At 36.1% G+C, this 18287-nt stretch overlaps 1 protein-coding gene across 1 annotated transcript; it reads right to left on the bottom strand.

The window, feature by feature from the left end:
* Positions 1-6297: 6297 nt before the first annotated feature.
* LOC142441253 (olfactory receptor 5V1-like) lies at positions 6298-7233 on the bottom strand. Its single transcript, XM_075543303.1, has one exon. It carries the CDS (start codon positions 7231-7233, stop codon positions 6298-6300), a length of 936 nt encoding a protein of 311 aa, XP_075399418.1.
* Between the last annotated feature and the right edge of the window lie 11054 nt (positions 7234-18287).

The following is an 18287-nucleotide window of genomic DNA, read 5'->3' as shown; positions in this document are numbered from 1 at the left end:
CAGAATCCTCTCATTAATCCTCTTGGACACCAGACCCAATGTGGACAAAAGAGCTCTCCGTATGTGCTGCTTCCATGGGCTCCATCTTGACTGCAGCCACGAATAGTTCTTTAGGTGAAATAGTAGGTCTTCGTTATATTTTATAAAAGTTCTCGACAAGATTAGTTTTAGACTACAAGCGCGGGGTAAGAGAGAAATCAAAGACAATTGCATGGTTTTCCCTATGCAAATGGAGACACAAATTTATCATAAATTGAGAAGAAGATTGAGTGCAAATTGTTTTTATTTTGTTTATAGGAGATAACAGATCATTTTCATTGATGTAAAATATGAAGTTATAATATTAGGGTCCTATAACCTGGGGAAAAAAGCTGCTGACTTTTTCTTATCAAATTGTTGGGCAGTATATGAAGGATAAGTTTTCCTTAAATCTTGGGAGATGGCAAATCGTTCAGTTCCCTTGCTGAAAACCCACCATTATGATCTTCGGGCAAACACGGCAAACTCCTTACTTCAGAAATGTTCGAAGAAAAATTGGGAGGATTTTTGGAGTGTTTAATCCTTGATACAAAATAAAACTAGAAAGTAATCTAAATAACTCAAAGTGCAATCTAAATTCTAAAGTCCCTGAATGTATTACCTTAACACCTGGGATAGAGATCCACGCTTCTTGATCTCGATCCCTGGTGACCTGGGGGTTTTGTGTTATGCTGTGATCTGTAAGGTTAGTAGTTTGAAACCATCATCCACTCCAAGGAGAAAGACAGAGCTTTTCTACTTCCATCAGAGTTACAATCTCAGGGTCCCCAGTGCATTTCCACTCTGTCATGATGTATTGGCATCAACTCAATGAGAGTGGGCTATTTATTTACTTATTTATTTATTTATTTTACATTCTTGATCCAGCAGACTTATTTAAGGTTTTGAATACTATAGCCCCTTATTTATTTTTTAATTCAGTTGTTTCTTATTTTATTTTAATTTTCTAATGAATGTATTAAACAATCCCCTTCAAACTTGATATTTGTCCCTTGACAAGAGATCTGACCAAGTGGCACAATAAGCAGACCTACTTGCATCCTGGAGGGTAAAATGACATGATCTCCTCTGATCACACCTTGAGAATGCCACTGCTTCAATGTTTAAAGCCCTTGTCGGCAATTTGAAAGTCTGATGGTTTCGGCCAACCAGACACTACACGTGAGAAAGTTGTAACAATCTGTTTTCTCTATAATAAACATTATAGTTTTGGGAACTCTACAGAGTAGTACTTCTGTTTCCTACAGGGCCACTATGAATTGGCATAGGCAGGTATAACCACACATCAATGATGAAACCACCTCCAGCTTTATTTGGTATATTGCACGGGTTTTGAGAGCTCTGTACTACAGATTGTCTCCAATTGTTAGATTGTTATGGGACAAATGTTGTGGGTAACAATAACACATGAAAGAACAAAAAGTCATATCATTGGGTGGACACCTCCATGATACGATCATTGAGGTCAAAGGGGTGCATAAGCAGATGTGGCGAAGAAAGTTGATGGTGCCCGTCTATCAAAAAGATAGTGTCTGGGGTCTTAAAGGCTTGAAAGCAAACAAGCAGTCATCTAGCACAGAAGCAACAAAACTCACATGGAAGAAGCACACCAGCCTGTGAGATCACGAGGTATAGAAGGGAGCAGGTATAAGGAATCATCAGAAAAAAAATCTTACCATAGTGAATGAAGGGGGAAGTGCAGAGTGGCGACCCCAAGCCCATGTGTCGGTTGCTGAAGATCCCCTTGCAGAGGGGTGTAGGGGAGGAGATGAGTCAGTCAGGGTGCGATGCAGCACCGATGAAGAATACACCTTTCCTCCATTTACTAAATGCTTCCTTCTCCACAACTACCTTTATCCGAATTCTGCCTTGAAAGTCTGGATAGAACAGAAGTTGTACAGTGGTTCAGATAAGAGCTAGAGGCACAGGGAATCCAGGGCGGACTATACCTTCAGGACCAGGGGTGTTAGTGGCGATACTGGGAGGGTAGAGGGTGAGTGGGTTAGAAAGAGGGAACCAATTACAAGGATCTACATGTGACCTCCTCTCTGGGGGACGGACAACAGAAAAGTGGGTTCAGGGAGACGTGTGACAGGGCAAGAAATGACAAAATAATAATTTATAAATTATCAAGTGCTCATGAGGGAGGAGTGTGCGGGGAGGGAGGAAAAAAAAAGAGGACCTGATGCAAAGGGCTTACGTGGAGAGCAAAAGCTTTGAAAATGATGAGGGTAAAGAATGTACAGATGTGCTTTACACAATTGATGTATGTATGGATTGTGATAAGAGTTGTATGAGTCCCTAATAAAATGTTTTAAAAAGATAACACAAATGTCTCCTCCTGTCAGTTTGCATACGCTTATTCAGGGCACATGCACATTGCTCCCTTAAAATTCCTGCTGGGTTGATCTCACATGGAATCCGTTAAATATTTGTACATATTTATTATGGACAGTCTGTTTTGTGGTTTAGCCCACCATGAGTAAAGCAACAACTTAAGCCTGGCTAGCCTCTATTGCATCACAAAATTATTGTGAATTCCATATACACATAGACAGGACAGTGTTGACAAAGAAGGTAAAACCAGAACTGATGTGTAGAACAGCTTAATCATAAGACTAACCCGTTCTGAAATTGAGGGGGCAGATATTGGCAAGGCAATCACAGCAGCCACTGGATTCCAGGCCTATTTTAAATTAAAATCCATTATACTATTTTGTGTTTGATTCCTCTCTACCAACTGCCAACAGTTTTAACATGGTTCTGATATATCCTTTAGTATTTTTGGTCAGCTCATGCATATACCTAGATATCTTAAAATCTGTGGAGAAATGGATTTAAATAAAAGATAAAAAGAAAATATATAATCAATGCTTAAGACCCTTTTTGGAGATGAAAAGAGCCACTTATCCTGTTCCTAAACAACTGACGGCTCTGGGTGGTCAGCCATGATTTTTCACATTGCTAACTTAAGAAAAGAAAAATAGGTGCCCTTTAACATATTTTTTCAAGATTAGAAAGAAAAGAAGTCATAAGGAACTAAATCAGGACTATATGTGAAGGCCCAATTATTTTCTAATAAAATTCTCACAAAATGGTCTTCATTTGATCTGGGAAATTAATGATCAGCGTCATTCGCATGATGGGCACCCTCTGGTACAGATTTTGCCTGTGTTTTGAAGCTTTCACTAACTTTCTCAAAACACTTATTAAAATAAGCAGATGTAATTATTCTTTGTATCGTGTGAAGTCAATAAGACAAATACCCTAAGCATCCCCAAACAGTTTCCCTGACTTTTGCTCTTCACTGATACATTTGTGCTTAGGGTGGACCACGTGTGCCTATTGGTAGTTACTGCCTTGTCTTCAGAGTTGTGCTGTAATGCTCTGTTTTACCTCCTGTTAGAGTTCCTACAAGAAATGCTTTAAGATCATGATCTCATTTGTGTAAAAATCCCATGGAAAGCTCTGCTTTCATCTGTGGTGATGTGGGTGCCACAATTTTGGCACTCCTGGAGCGCAAAATTTACTGAAGTTTAATTTTGCAATTCAAAATATTTAAGATGAAACAACTGAAATATGTTTGGTGTTAACTGTTTATTTGTTAATTATTCATCCTGTTCAATTCAGACACAACATTTTTATGCAATTAAATGTGAATGGTCCACCTATCTTGGCTTCATCTTCAACATTGTCTTTTTTTCTGCTGAAAATGATTTATCAATTTGCCAGCTATTGATTTGGTTGGGGTCATAGTCCCATATAATTTTTATTAAAGCATCAATGAAATCATCATTCATTCGTTAAATCACCATAAATTTGATGTTTGGTCTTGCTTTAATTTTAGCAGAATTCTATTTGCTTTGATGGAGGCCCTTTTAAAACTAATGTCTTTTACCTTTTAATGCCTCAAATTTACTGCTCACGTATTTTATAAGAAAATCTAATGGATTTATTTTGCTGTGAAATTTTCCTGATCCAAAACTCACGTGACTATTTTTAAAGACATCTGTGCAATTACTGTCATAATAACTTTTAAAAATGGGGTATAAAATGATAGAACATTTCAAGTATGTCAATTATCCAAGATTCATAAGTTATGTACCATGTGACTTTCCTTTGGTTTTAATTGATAGACTTTAAAGCAGTTTGAAAGCTTTTTTAAGCTGGTCTGTCCATCAACATTGAATCAGATTGACTCAAAAGCAATGGACTCAATTTTTTGTTGTTATTATTGTTTGGGTATCAACAGTGACTTGAGTATTGCAAATGCAACACCGATATTACACCGTGTTTTGTGAAAAAATTAAACAAGTAATTGATGAAATATTAAATAAGTATTTGGATATTAGTAAAATGAACACATAGTTTAAGTTTTTATTAAATCATATATGGGATTAAATTTAATAAATTCTGTGATTTTTTAATGCAATGAGGTCTCTACTTGATTATAACTAATTACGTATAAATTATGCTATATGGAGCAAAATGAAAGAAGGCAAAAAGTAACACTTCCAAAATGTTTACTCTTATTATTTCATTTTATTTTTCACTTCTGCCTAGATTTCCCCCTTCAGCTAAAATTAAGTAACGAATATTTGGCTGGTTTCATCTATGATTAGTACAATAACATTTGGTAGAAAAAGACTGAAAACTTTCTGAGTTTGAGAACATTACCTATCAAAACACAATTTCTAGCCTCTGAGACAAAGGTGCATAATAAGCTTCTTCGTTGTTAAGGTTACCATAATATGCAAGAGATCAATGATGGTTCAAAGGAGACCAGGATGATTTGGAGTGAAATAAGCACAAATCAATAGGGTGATGACGGCTGTGCTTCATCGTAAGGAGAGCAGGATTCTTCGAAGAGGAATTCCGTCATGCTATTAAATGGCAGAATAAACTACTCAATTGTGTGATAGGTAAATTATTTCTCCATGAAATTTTTAGGCAAAGAAAAGAGAGAGAAAGAGAGACCAGTGCTTGAAGATGATAACATGCTTAATAAAATAGCGGGTCACTTAATAAGAGGAACACCCTTAATAAGGTGAATTGACCTAATAATGAGCTCAAAAATAATAATTGAGAGGATGGTGAACACCAATGTGAAATTTTCATAATTGTACATGAATTCCAACTTGAACACATCAAAGAACAAGAGTAGATAGTGATAAAAATTCATATAGATATAGCCCGCAAACCAATTGTCATAAGACATTCCTACATAAATTTCCAAGGTTTTGTAAGTCTTTATTGTAGTAGACACCCTCATCTTTTCACTGTGGTTTGAAAGAAAATCTTGTTATTAGCATCCCAACACTTACCCAGCATCATCCCAAGATTCTTGGAAGTTGTTGTTAAGTGACACTGAATTGTTTCTGACCAATGGAGATGCTACACACAACAGAATTCAACACCGTCCAAGCCTGGGCCATCTTCACATTTATTCCTAGGTAATTCAACTCATTGCTGCAAACACTGTGTCAATCCATCTCGTGGGTCTTCACCTGGTTCATAGCCATTGCACTTTACCAAGCAGGGTTTTCTTCTCCTGTGACTGGTCTCTCCTGATAACAGGCCCAAAGCACAGGAGACATAGACTCATCATCCTTCCTTCTAAAGAACTTTCTAGCTGAATTTATTTCAGTAGATTTTTTTCACAGTCAATGAATTTTAATATTCTTCAGCAGCACCTAAATTGGAATTCATGCATTGTTTGGTATTCTTATTCAATGTCTAAATTTCACATCCATATGAGGCAATTGGCAAGTAAAAATATCAGAGCTGCGCCAGGCACACCTTAGACTGAAACGTAGCATCCTTGCTTTTCAACAAGTTAAAGAGGTCTTGGGGAGCTAATTTACCCTATGAAATGTGTCTTTTGACATCTTGGCTGCTGCTTCTATGAGCACTGATTGTGGCTCCACATTTGTATACATAGAGAAATGCATTGCTAGTGAGTAGATTTTGAACTTTTAAGGACACAACAGAACTGCTACATTGGGTTTTCAAGGATGTAATTGTCACAGAAGCAGATATCATTCTGAGGAAATAGTAAGTTGGAAATGTTGATCTTTTAATGTGATCCAGGGTATAGAGTAACATGGCTCTATAATTCTATGTAGGTGTGTGTACATTTCTATATTGCATATGGGTGTGTCCTTTACTTGTCAAAAATATTATTCGTATAAGTGAATCCAAACTTTCCTATCGATTCTGATTAAGTACAGTATAAAATGAATAATATCATCCTTCCTGTTAACATGCATAATGGCATAAAATTCTTCTGAGAGCCCCTTTTACTTCTGTATTTCTCAGGCTGTAGATGAGGGGGTTTAACATTGGGGTAATTACACCATACAGCATGGAGGTGAGCCTGTCTCTGGCTGAGGAATGGTGACTGGAGGAAGGGCGGACATAGGTAAACATCGCTGTACCATAGAACAAACCAACCACCAGGAGATGGGATGCACAGGTAGAGAAGGCTTTGCGTTTCCCTTCTGCTGACCGGATTTTCAGGATGGTGGATATAATGTAAGTATAAGAGATACCAGTGATCAAGAAGGCACTGATTCCCAAGATACCTCCTGTCACTAAGGCAAGCATTTCTGCCACATATGTGGATGAACAAGAGAGGGCCACCACTGGAGCGATGTCACAGTAATATTGGTTGACACGATTAGATTTACAGAAAGACAGGCGGAAAGTGAACACGGTGTGCAGAAGGGAGTTCAGAAACCCTGCTACCCAGGTACCAGTGCTTAGAAGGACGCAGCGTCCCTTTGTCATGATCAGGGTGTAACGAAGGGGGAAACATATGGCCACATATCGGTCATAAGCCATGACAGCCAGAAGGAAGACTTCTGTCCCTACCAAGCCTACTAGAAAAAACAGCTGCAAAACACATCCAACAAAAGAAATATTTTTCTTTTCAGTCAAAAGGTTTTTGAGCATCTTGGGAACAGTGGCTGATGGCCAGGAAATATCTAGGAGAGACAGATTTGCCAAAAGATAATACATAGGTGTCTGCAGTTTTTTCTCAGTTCCAATGGCAAGGAGAATGGCTCCATTTCCTACCAAAGTGACCTGATAGATCATAGCAATGACCACAAAGAGAGGATAGCGCACCTCAGGGAGATCAGATACCCCTATGAGGATGAACTCGGTGATAGTGGTTTGGTTGTAGACACCCATCTCTTCTCTCCACGTGGGTCTTTCTGGAAGGAAATAAACCAGCAAAGACAAATTATGCTCAAACCAAAGCATCCTGTAATGAGAAATATATGGAGAATTGTTGTAATATGAATTTGATAGCCTTGTTTAATAAGATATTTTAAATATTTCATATTGTATGCATGATATTTCTTAGCCTCAGTTACTGAAAAAGAGCCTTTGATTTAATAGAACCATTAATAGCACCATTGTTGACCCTTAGGAAGTATGTGAGATTTCACAATTCAGGGAGAGCTGTTCAGCACTTATTATTCCCTGTTATTATAATGCATGTATTTATATGTACTATCTCAATTCTATGTATTTTGAAGGGAAAGCTATGTATTATTCTTTGATGTGTTCTTAACTAATTGCAACAAGTAGATATATAGAAAAATATATGGTAAAATAATTAAGTATCGAATGTAAGAATGACTGAATTTTATGTCACTCCCTTGAAAAGTATATAACTTTAAATTATACATGTTGAAATATGAACATTTTCTTTTTATTTCCTCAAATATTTCCCCTAATAAGTAAATAAATAATTTTTGTTAGAAAATATAAATGCAATCTAGTTGTTTGTGTATGAATGTGATCCAAAAAGGAAAAAAAACTAAGGAAAAATGATAAATTATGTGGCTGCTCTTTGTTAACATTCTAATTGTTTAGTTTGCAATATTAGCCATAAACACACCATTTATAAGAAACTTTAAAAAAAATTCTTTACCTGAAGGTCTGCAAATCAGTTCTTCTGTGACTTTTTATGTCAAATTGAAATTTTCCTTTTTTGAGTTTATTTTGAATTCTTTTTTTAAATTAGGAATTAATATCTACATATCATATCATTCATTTATCATGTCATTGACAGTTCAATCATGTCTAAAATATTTGCACATTTACTACCACAATCAGTTTCCGAACATTTTTATCTACATGGACACCGTGATATTATCTACTCTCCCTTTCCCTCGCCACCACCAGAGTACCATGTTCCTCCCACCACCGCCCTGGAACCATGATTCTACTCACTATGTTTACAGGTTTATCAATCCTGGGTTTCATATACTGATAAATGAAAAGACATACAAGGTCAAGAGACTGACCCACCCTTAATGACCTAACTCCTCTGAAAAACCCCTAATATGTACAAAGAAACACCAAACTAAAACAAACAAAAATGCAGAAAATATTGGACACCAAATCAGGTTCAACATGCATCATGGGGGGAGGGGGATCTGCTGATAAGTTTTAAATGTTTAAGTCAGATTTATACATTTATTTTTCTATACTGAGCCCTCTTAAAAATAACATGTGCATGCTGACAAATTCCAAGAATATATAAAATTAGAAATGGAATGGCAAAATTCCCATTTAGGGTCCATTATATTTCTTTTACTTAATGGAAAATACTGATAGTTTTTTTGGCTGTGATAAATGTGAAGTATTAATAATGCAATCATTTCATAATTATTTCATTTAGCAAAAAGAAATATATTGCTTTATACCATTTTCCCTCTCATTCCAAAACTAATATGAACCGTGGAAGTACTTTTGTCATGTTTGTATAATTTCTGAAAGCAGCACTAGAGACAAGTTCTGCAGTGTACTGCTGAAAAAATTGCTCCTGTGAATGCTCTTAGGATCATTCTATGATTACAATCACTACAGCATTACTCAATCCACCAGTTTCCTGAATGAATGAATGAAAAAAATATTAGTAACTGCTGGGTCAAATCTAAAATACTTAATATTCTGAAGTACAATGATAACAATTATTCTATAATTATATGTTAATTCTTTGACAATATAACAGTAACAAAAGATGAAAGAAAGCACAGTTATTACAAAAATAAAATTGTGAAAGTTTAAAATTAAGTTTCATATTAAACACCTTTTCACTTACGTTTATGAATTTGATCACTTTTTGTCTGAATGAGAATTGTAAGAAACAAGTGAATACCTCAAAAAAAACACCCAGACTGACTCTACTTTATGCTACCTCATCAACATATAGCCTATAAATAATAAGATACATTATATGTATAAATAACACTTTATATCAATTTTAGCATGTTTAATATTGAGTTTGAACTTGTTCCTTAAATGCATAAACCTTCACACCATAATAGCGTCTTTAGAAAATCAATTTTTCTTCTAAACTTAGATAGTCTATAATTTAACCCAATATTTTCTTCTACTTTAAGTTCCAGATGTATCATTATCAATGCAGTCTCCACAAGAAATAGAAAATGAACCAGTGAACCAACACGTAGTAGTAAAAAAGAGCAAACTACTTGTTTATATATAAAAGCCTTATTCAAATGTTTTGTACAATTAATTTTATTCACATTTTCCCCTGAGCAAAGGTGGGTAATTTGAAAGTGGAGGGGGGGGGAATAATTAGAATTACAAAGGGTATAAGTTTATCATCTTGCTATTTCCAAATTACCACCCATCAAAAACTGGACACTTCCTTTATCATGCAAGTTGAAATCTAATTTTTAGAATATTTTCTTTCATTTCATAGGTTTGGTTAAGAATTGCATTACCAGACAAAACTAAAAAAAATAAACCATTACCGTGGTTTTGTTTTGTTTTTCTCTCATGGAAAGGATTATTTTAAAAAATCTAACATCAACTTTTTGTAACTTGTGCTCTACACCATAAGTTAATTTTAACACCATTTTATTCTGGTATTGCACATTTTTATAATTTTGAGTGCATAATTCATAGTAATGATACTAGTGTTGATTTTTTAATCCTAAATTAAGTGAAATTTGAACCATATTTCAATTGCAACTGCCAGCATAATGCTTTCTACAAGGAATGTAAGCATATGTAAACATACACAGTAAATAATTATTTTAAGAACAAATGAGTTCACCCTAGTCCTCTGAGTAAATCATCAATAAAATGTCTTAAATAAAACTTATCTTTGAGCTCATTCTCTTTTTCTAATTATCCTTTCTTATGACAGAAATTCTAGTTTTCAAGAACATCTTTTTCCTCAGTTACTCTAGGCTGCAGTAAATATATCCTATAATTGTAATTATCACAATAGTTCTACAGCAACTAACAAAGTTCAAGATTTTTTTATGATTACATTTTTTCTTTAGAATACATTTTATTAAATTGTATAAACAGTATACTATGTTCATACACAATTGGATATTCTTGCATTATTACTACACTACAAATTTGACATAAAATATGTTTGTGATTTCTCTTTTTAGTTGATAGTATAACTATTTTCCTCCACTTATATTAAATCTTATTTTTAAAAAGAACATAAAATTTATGCTTAGCTATTTAATTGCCATCTCATGTCCATTTACTCTGTTCCTACCCATGTTAATAATTCATAATTATAAATATTATGATTGTTTTCCTTAATTTATATAATTAACTGTTTGTATATATTTTAAGTTTCCTCTAATTTTTATACTAAAAGATACATTATTAACATCATATATTTTTATTTTTTAACTTGAAAATGTGTTTTAAAATAAGGAATATCTGTGTACAGAGGAACATATACTCCATTATTTTATGATTTAGTAATGTTCCTTTGGCTAAGTGCATATTTTACACTGCAGTGTAGTATACTCTGCAATGTAATCATATTAATTATATACCTTCTTTAATATGAAGAGATGTAATAATGAATTATGTACCCAACTTCGATAGTGTTCCCCATTCTATAATTTTCTTTCTTTCTTTTTTATTTTAAATTATTTTATTGGGGACTCGTACAATTCTTATCACAATCCACACATACATCCATTGGGTCATGAACATATGTACATTTGTTGGCATCATCATTCTCAAAACATTTGCCTTCTACTTGAGCACTTAATATCTCCTGCTCATTTCTCCCTCCCTCCCCACTCCCCCCTACCTCATGAACCTTTCATAATTCATAAATTATAATTATTTTGTCATATATTACACTGTCTGACATCTTCCCCTGCCTTCTTCTCTGCTGATCCTTCCCTAGGGAAGAGGCTATATATAGATTCTTGTAATCAGTTCCCCCTTTCTACCCTACATTCTCTCCACCCTCCAGGCATGGCCACTCTCACCACTGGTCCTACAGGAGTCATCTGTCCTGGATTCCCTGTGCTTCCAGTTGCTATTTGTACCGATGTACATCCTCTGACCTAGCCAGATTTGTAATGTAGAATTGTGATCATGATAGTGGGGGCAGGGAGGAAGTATTTAAGAACTAGAGGAAAGTCATATGTTTCGTTGTTGCTACCCTGCACCCTGCCTGGTTAATCTCCTCCTCACAACCTTTCATTAAGGGGTGTCTGGTAGGCCACCATTGGGCTTTGAGTCTCCACTCTGCACTCACCCACCTTTTCAATAATATGATTTTTGTTCCTGATTGCTTCTACAGCTAATGGTCAGACGGGCTGGTTTGCTTCTTCCATGTGGACTTTGATGCTTCTCAGCTAGATGGCCACTTGTTTATCTATGAGCATTTAAGACCCCAGACACTATATCTTTTGATAGCCGGGCACCACTACCTTTCTTCACCACATTTGCTTATGCACACGTTTGTCTTCAGTGGTTGTGTCAGAAAGGTGGTCATCCAGTGATATGTTTTTTATCTCTTTGATGTTTGATAATTGGTCCCTTCTACAACTCATGGTCAGCCAAGCTGGTGTGATTCTTCCATGTGGGCTTTGATGCTTCTTAGCTAGATGGACTCTTGTTTCTCTTCAAGCCTTTAAGACCCCAGAAGCTATATCTTTTAATAGCCCAGCACCATCAGCTTTCTTCATCACATTTGCTTATGCACACATTTTTTCTTCAGCAATTGTGTAGGGACGGTGTGCATCCTGGAATGCCAATTTATTAGAACAAAGTGTTCTTGCATTGAGTAAGTGCTTGAGTGGAGGCCCAATGTCCATGTGCTGCTTAGTACTAAACCTCTAAATATATGCACACAGATCTGCTTCCCCACACTCATATAAATATATTTACATTCCAGTTTTAGGACCTCTATAAATACCCTTTGTCACCTACTTATTTTCTCTATTTCCTTTTACTTTCCTCTTGTCCCACTATCATGCTCAGCCTTCACTTGGGTTTTAGTAATTTCTCTCAGTTATATTGCCCTTGCTGAATCCCTACCAGACCACTCACACCCTCCTTGCTACTGATTTTGGATCACCTATTGCTCCCCTGTCCCTGGGTTGGTCAGCACCACCTCCTTGCCCCCGCCACCCCATCTCCCGTGTCTCCCTGGAACCATTTGTCCCATTGGTTTCTCCTCCAGACTATTCATCCAGTTTATCTTATCTAGAGAGATCTGTAGAGATAATAATATGCACCAACAATCAAGTCATTGCAAGATAGGCAAGGAGTGAGAACACAGCTATGGCAGTCAAAAGGGAAATCAATTACCCATAGAAGAATAAATTATTCAAAAGAAAAAATTTTTTAAAGTAAGAAAATCCTGAAAATAGATAAAGGTCTTACTTTTTATCTCTAGGCGTGTCCCTCAGTCAGGTCCAATGGGATACCATGATTTGGCCTCAGAGTGTGTCCTTTGTCATCCCTTGGGGGCTCCCTGTTCTGCTCCCATGGTTGCTGTGTTGCACACTTTTAGTGGTTTTCCTCAGTGTCACAGGGTCAGTCTGGGCCAGTCCCGGCCCTGAGTCTTCAGTGTCGTCCCCCTTGGGCTCTGGGCCAACAAAGGACAATGTGTCACCTAGTGGGATCAGCCATAATTTCCACTCTGTGCATTGGCTGTTCAGAGCAGGGATACTGTCTTCCAGGCTTGATGGGCCAGGATGTGCTCCAAACTCACTTCCTCTCCCTTCTTTTGCTCCCATTTGTGTTGATCTGACATACCCCTCTCCCCTAGCTGCAGATTCAGTGCCGTCCTCTCAAGTAAATTCTGCTGGGGTGAGGGGCAGTTGTCCACCGAGCTGGTTTGGGGGCCAAACCCTCAGGCCCCTCCACTGGCTTCCCCACACCTTGCAGTCATCTGGCACAGCCATTATATCTGGTTCCACTTTCCCTGTGGAGACACCAAATTGTATACTTTTCTCTACGTAGGAATCATATGTAAATGTATGGTGTGTGAAAAATTGGCACTGGTTATTTTTATTAGTCTCTAATCCAATTTATTATTATATATAGTAATATTTTATTCTTTTCTATTTTTAGGTAGTATTATATTTTGTGGATGTACTAAAGTTGAATTAGCAATTGCTTTATTAGAAATCACTGGGTCATATCCAATATTTTAGAATAAGTATTATAATTTTAGAATAAATATTTTCTAAAATATTTTAGAAAATATTTCCAATATTTTAGAATTAACATGTCTATGAATTTCACAATTTTTTTCCGTTAGTATAAAATGTTCCATTTATAAATTCTATTTGTCTTCTATATAGAATTAACATGAATAATTATTGATGATGCATTTACAATAAATAATATTTTCAACACAGGAAACAAAACTTATACATCACCCCATGTACAATAACAAGCAAGATGGATTAGAAACCTAAATGTAAACCCATAGCTAGCAGGATCACCAATGAGAAAATTAGGAATATCTTAAAAACCTTCTTGCAGAGCATACACAGACTACTAAATATAATAAAGGAAGCACACATAGTGTAAGACAAACTAGATGACTGGAACTTATTAAAAATAAAACACTCATGCACATCAAAATGATTAATCAAAAGAGTAAAAGGAAAACCCATGATTTGGAGAATACCTTTAACAGTGATACAATGGACAAAAGAGTAATTACTAAAATCACACCATAATAGGAAAAAAATCAAATAACCAATTAAATAGTGAGCAAAGGACATAAATAGATAATTCACAAAAGATGTTCCTGGGATGACTAACAAAAACAAGAGGAAATTCTCATGATCACTCACCATCCAGGATATGTAAATCAAAACTCCGTAAGATGCCATCGTATAACCACAATGATTGTCCAATTAAAAAGAGAAAGAAAGTAAAAAAGAACAGCAACAAATGCAGGAGAGAGTGTGGAAAGGTAGGAACCTCCAATATATTGGTGATGGACTTGCAAATATGTACAATCATGTTGGAAAATGATATGATGATACACGAAATGACTGGCAAGAGAAATAATGTATGACCAGGAATAACTTGCTGAATATATAACCCCAAATTAGAGACAGAACATGAACAGACATATGCTGTCTCATGTTATTTGCAGCATAGTTCCCAAAATTAGAAGGTAGAAACAGCCCAAATGCCCATGAGTAGAAGAATGGATAAGGAAACTCTGGAACATATGCACAAAGGAATACTGTTGCTGTTGCCTGTGTTAGTCTGGGTTGACTAGAGAAACAAATCCAGAGATACTCATATGTGTTTAAGAGAGAGTTTTATATTCAAGAGTAGTTGTATATTAAGAAAACTTCCTGTCCCAGTCTAGACCAAGTCCATAAGTTCTATATTAACCCATAAGTCCAATATTATCCCCTATGTCAATATTAGTCTATTAATTCTTCTACAGATTCATGAAGCCCAGAGTGATAACCAAAGCCCACAAGTTGCAGAATCTTCCATGGGGTCTTATTTAGTAATTTTGGAATCAGCTATTTATTTCAATGGCCACACAAATGTTGAATTTTAACTTAAGTCTTCATTGGACCCAAATACTTTAGGAGAGTTAAAATTGGGATATATAGAGTTAAAATTGGGATACATAGATTCAGGATTTGACCTCTTTAATTTTCCTACAAGTAGTTTAATGAGAACTAAAGCGTCGCCTCCAGTGAGATTTGAATGACAAGAACTGTGGCCAACTCCCACTCACCTTCACCTGGTGGATGGACACCAGGCCCCTCTTCACCTCTGGCATAAATCTTTCTTCATGTGAGATCAGAAGTTCATATTCAGAGATTGGGAACCAGGTGCAGGTTACCCACACCTGGAGGCATGTAAGCTCTGTGTCATCTGGACAAGTAATGTAGGATGCTTGTTTTGTCCCCAGCTACCCTTGGAATAACAGAAAATCCTTCCATAGTTCTCTGGCCTACTTCCAACTTCCTTTGGGCCCAAAAGGATTTCCAAGCATTCTGACCCCAGAAAATGTCTAGACTTGCAAACACTCTGTCTAGGACCAGGATTCTTGCTAATTCCCACCCCTTCCCCAACAAAGACCTTCTTAGCTAGCAGAGCGTGCAGACCCTTAGCAAGCACATGGCCCGTGGAATTTTTTTCCTCTCTGGGTCTTCCCTCCCTTCTCCAAAATTTTGACTTTCTATGTTTTATTTCCTATTCCTTTCTTTCCTTTGTTTTATTTTTGTTCTCCAGTTTTCCGGTTTTTGCTTGTATTCTGTTTAAAAATCAGAAAAAATATTATTGCTCCTAAGATTCAAGTTTATACATACATGGATTTATTCTAAATAAAATATTCTTAAACACATCTCTGTGGTCAGACTGCACAACAGTCCTTTCTAATACACATTGCAAGCACACAGGAGGGAATGCTAGCCAAGCTTAAACTGTGAACATCTGGTTTGCAGAAGGCTATGCATGACAGCAGAAGCTCAACATCTGTTTGTAGGGTCTGCAGGGGCTGAACCTCCAGTGAATTCCCCTTCCCCCATAATCCAGAGGTGTGAATAACCTTGTTATTGAACAGGGAGCATTGTAAAGCTGATTATGGTAGATGTAGTGAAGTTAAAATGCAGTATCTTAGCATTTGATCCCACTTTTTCCCCATTTTAAAGTTATTTTAGCTGGTAAAAAGTGACAGGAAACACATATGAATTTAGCCTCTGGTGAATTCCATGTCACCACAGAGCAGGGATATGAATAATTCTACTATCATGTAGAGAACATTGGACAGTGGTTTATTGCAGATATTGGGTAAAAATTTAACACCTTATGATTTGACCTCCCCCCTTTCCTATTATATATATTTTAGTTTTTATTATTTTCAGCTTTGTTTTCCAATTATTTTTTTTCTGTTTTACTTTGTGGTTGTTGTAGTGTTTTGTTTTGAGTGTTTCTCTGCAAATGAAATTCAGGATAGATAGACCTTTAGAGACAATAACTTGAATAGTTATCATTTTGGGGAATGACAGGAGTGAGTAATGGGAAACAGGGAGCTACTAACAGTGAGGATAAGAAAGAAAAGTTTCTAAAACTTATTGTGGTGCTTATTGTACAATTCTTTTTAATAGGACTACACTATTGAATTATATGATCTTAATTATATGCCAATAAAACTGATTAATTTTTTTCTTTGAAAGTAAAAACTTATAAGGACAGCAAGAGAAAGAGGACTCAGACCTATCAGCAGAAACCATGAAGAAGAGGAGACAGTGGAGGAACATGCTACAAAAGCCGACAGAAATAGAAGCCTACACAAGAATGCTCTACCCTGCCAAATTATTCAACAAGATAGACAGGGAGATGAGGGTCTCCCAGGACAAGAAATCTCAAAGAATATGATGAAAGACACCCAATCCTGTGGAATATAAGGGTGAACTCACTATTGCCAGAAGATCACCAGCCAACAAGCATAGTCAGTAGACCACCATATAGCCCAACTCCAACAAGAAGTCAATGTGTCGATAAATATTAAGAAGATAAGGCCTAGGAGGAAAAATAAGATAAGAATGAAACCCATGCACAATCACAGCACACTGATATGAACAGAGATAGGAAAACACCCAAAACACAAGGCATTAGGTGACAGCAATGAATCCACATTTCATGATAATAACTCTGAAACCCGATGGCCTCAATTCATACATTAAAATAAAGACGCAAGAAAATAGGCTCAGAAAAAATGACCCAAAAATCTGTTACCTGTAAGAGACACATCTTAAAGACACAGAGAAAAATAAAATAAGAATAAAAGGATGGTGGAAAGTGTACTAGGAAAACAGCAACTAAAAAAAATGTCATAGGTGGCATTACTAACCTCCAAGAAAATTGACCTCAAGGTTTGAACCCTAAATAGAGACAAGGTGGGGCACTATGTAATGCTCAAAGAATTGGAAAGCCAAGAACAAGTAGCCACATTGAATATTTACCTTCCTAAAAATGGACCAGTGAAATTTGTTAAACTATTTAAAAGATGATAAAGAAATCATATAACACAATCATAGTAGGTGATTATAATACACTGCTATTAGAGAAGTGTCATTAAGAAAGAAGTTCAGCAAGGAGGCTATAGAGCTAAACAATACAATTACGCAGCTGGACATGATAGACATTTATAGAGCTTTGAAATCCAAACTCAAAAAATTCAAATTCTTTTCAATTTCAAATGGCTCATTTTTGAAAATAGACCGCATGCTGGACCACAAGTCAAGCTTGAGTAAATTAAACACATTGAGATTATTCAGACATTTTTCTTAGATCACCACACTATAAGACCAGAGATTAAGTAAAGGATGACCAGAAATGCAAGAGCAACCAATTGGAGGATGAATAATGATCTTCTGTAACATGAATTTTTACCGGCCAAATTAGCGAGGAGGTTAGGAAGTTTCTAGAACACAGTGAAAACAGGAATATAGCGTATCAAAATTTATGGGATACTTTGAAGGCACTTATCAGATGCCATTTGATATCAGTATATGCTATGAAAGAAGAGAGGCTGATGACTGATACGTTAATACAGAACCTCAAACAACTACAACAGATTTAACTGATCAACCCCTCCAATAACAAAAGTAAAGAAATAATAAAAAAATTAGGGCTGAGTTCTACAAGTGGGAAGACCAAAGGATGATACAAAAATTTTGTGCATCAAAAAGTGGGTTTTATGAAAGGATCAACAAAATTGACAGACCCCTGGAAAACCTAACCCAGGAAAGGAAGGAGCAAACATCAATAGCCAGGATGAGGGATGAAACAGGGGAAATCACAACACACCCCAATGAGATTAAAAGGATAAGCACAAAGTACTATGAAGGAATGTATTTTAATGAGTTCAGAAACCTGAAAGACATGGATCCATACTTGGAAAAACAGTCCCTCCCTCGACTATCCCAGACAGA

Source organism: Tenrec ecaudatus, chromosome 2 (assembly GCF_050624435.1).
Source record: "Tenrec ecaudatus isolate mTenEca1 chromosome 2, mTenEca1.hap1, whole genome shotgun sequence".
NCBI lineage: Eukaryota > Metazoa > Chordata > Mammalia > Afrosoricida > Tenrecidae > Tenrec > Tenrec ecaudatus.
This window is presented reverse-complemented; position numbering and strand designations above follow the sequence as displayed.

Excerpts from the sequence above, each read along its gene's own strand:
- LOC142441253 (XM_075543303.1), bottom strand. The coding sequence starts at position 7,233 with ATGGGTGTCTACAACCAAACCACTATCACCGAGTTCATCCTCATAGGG.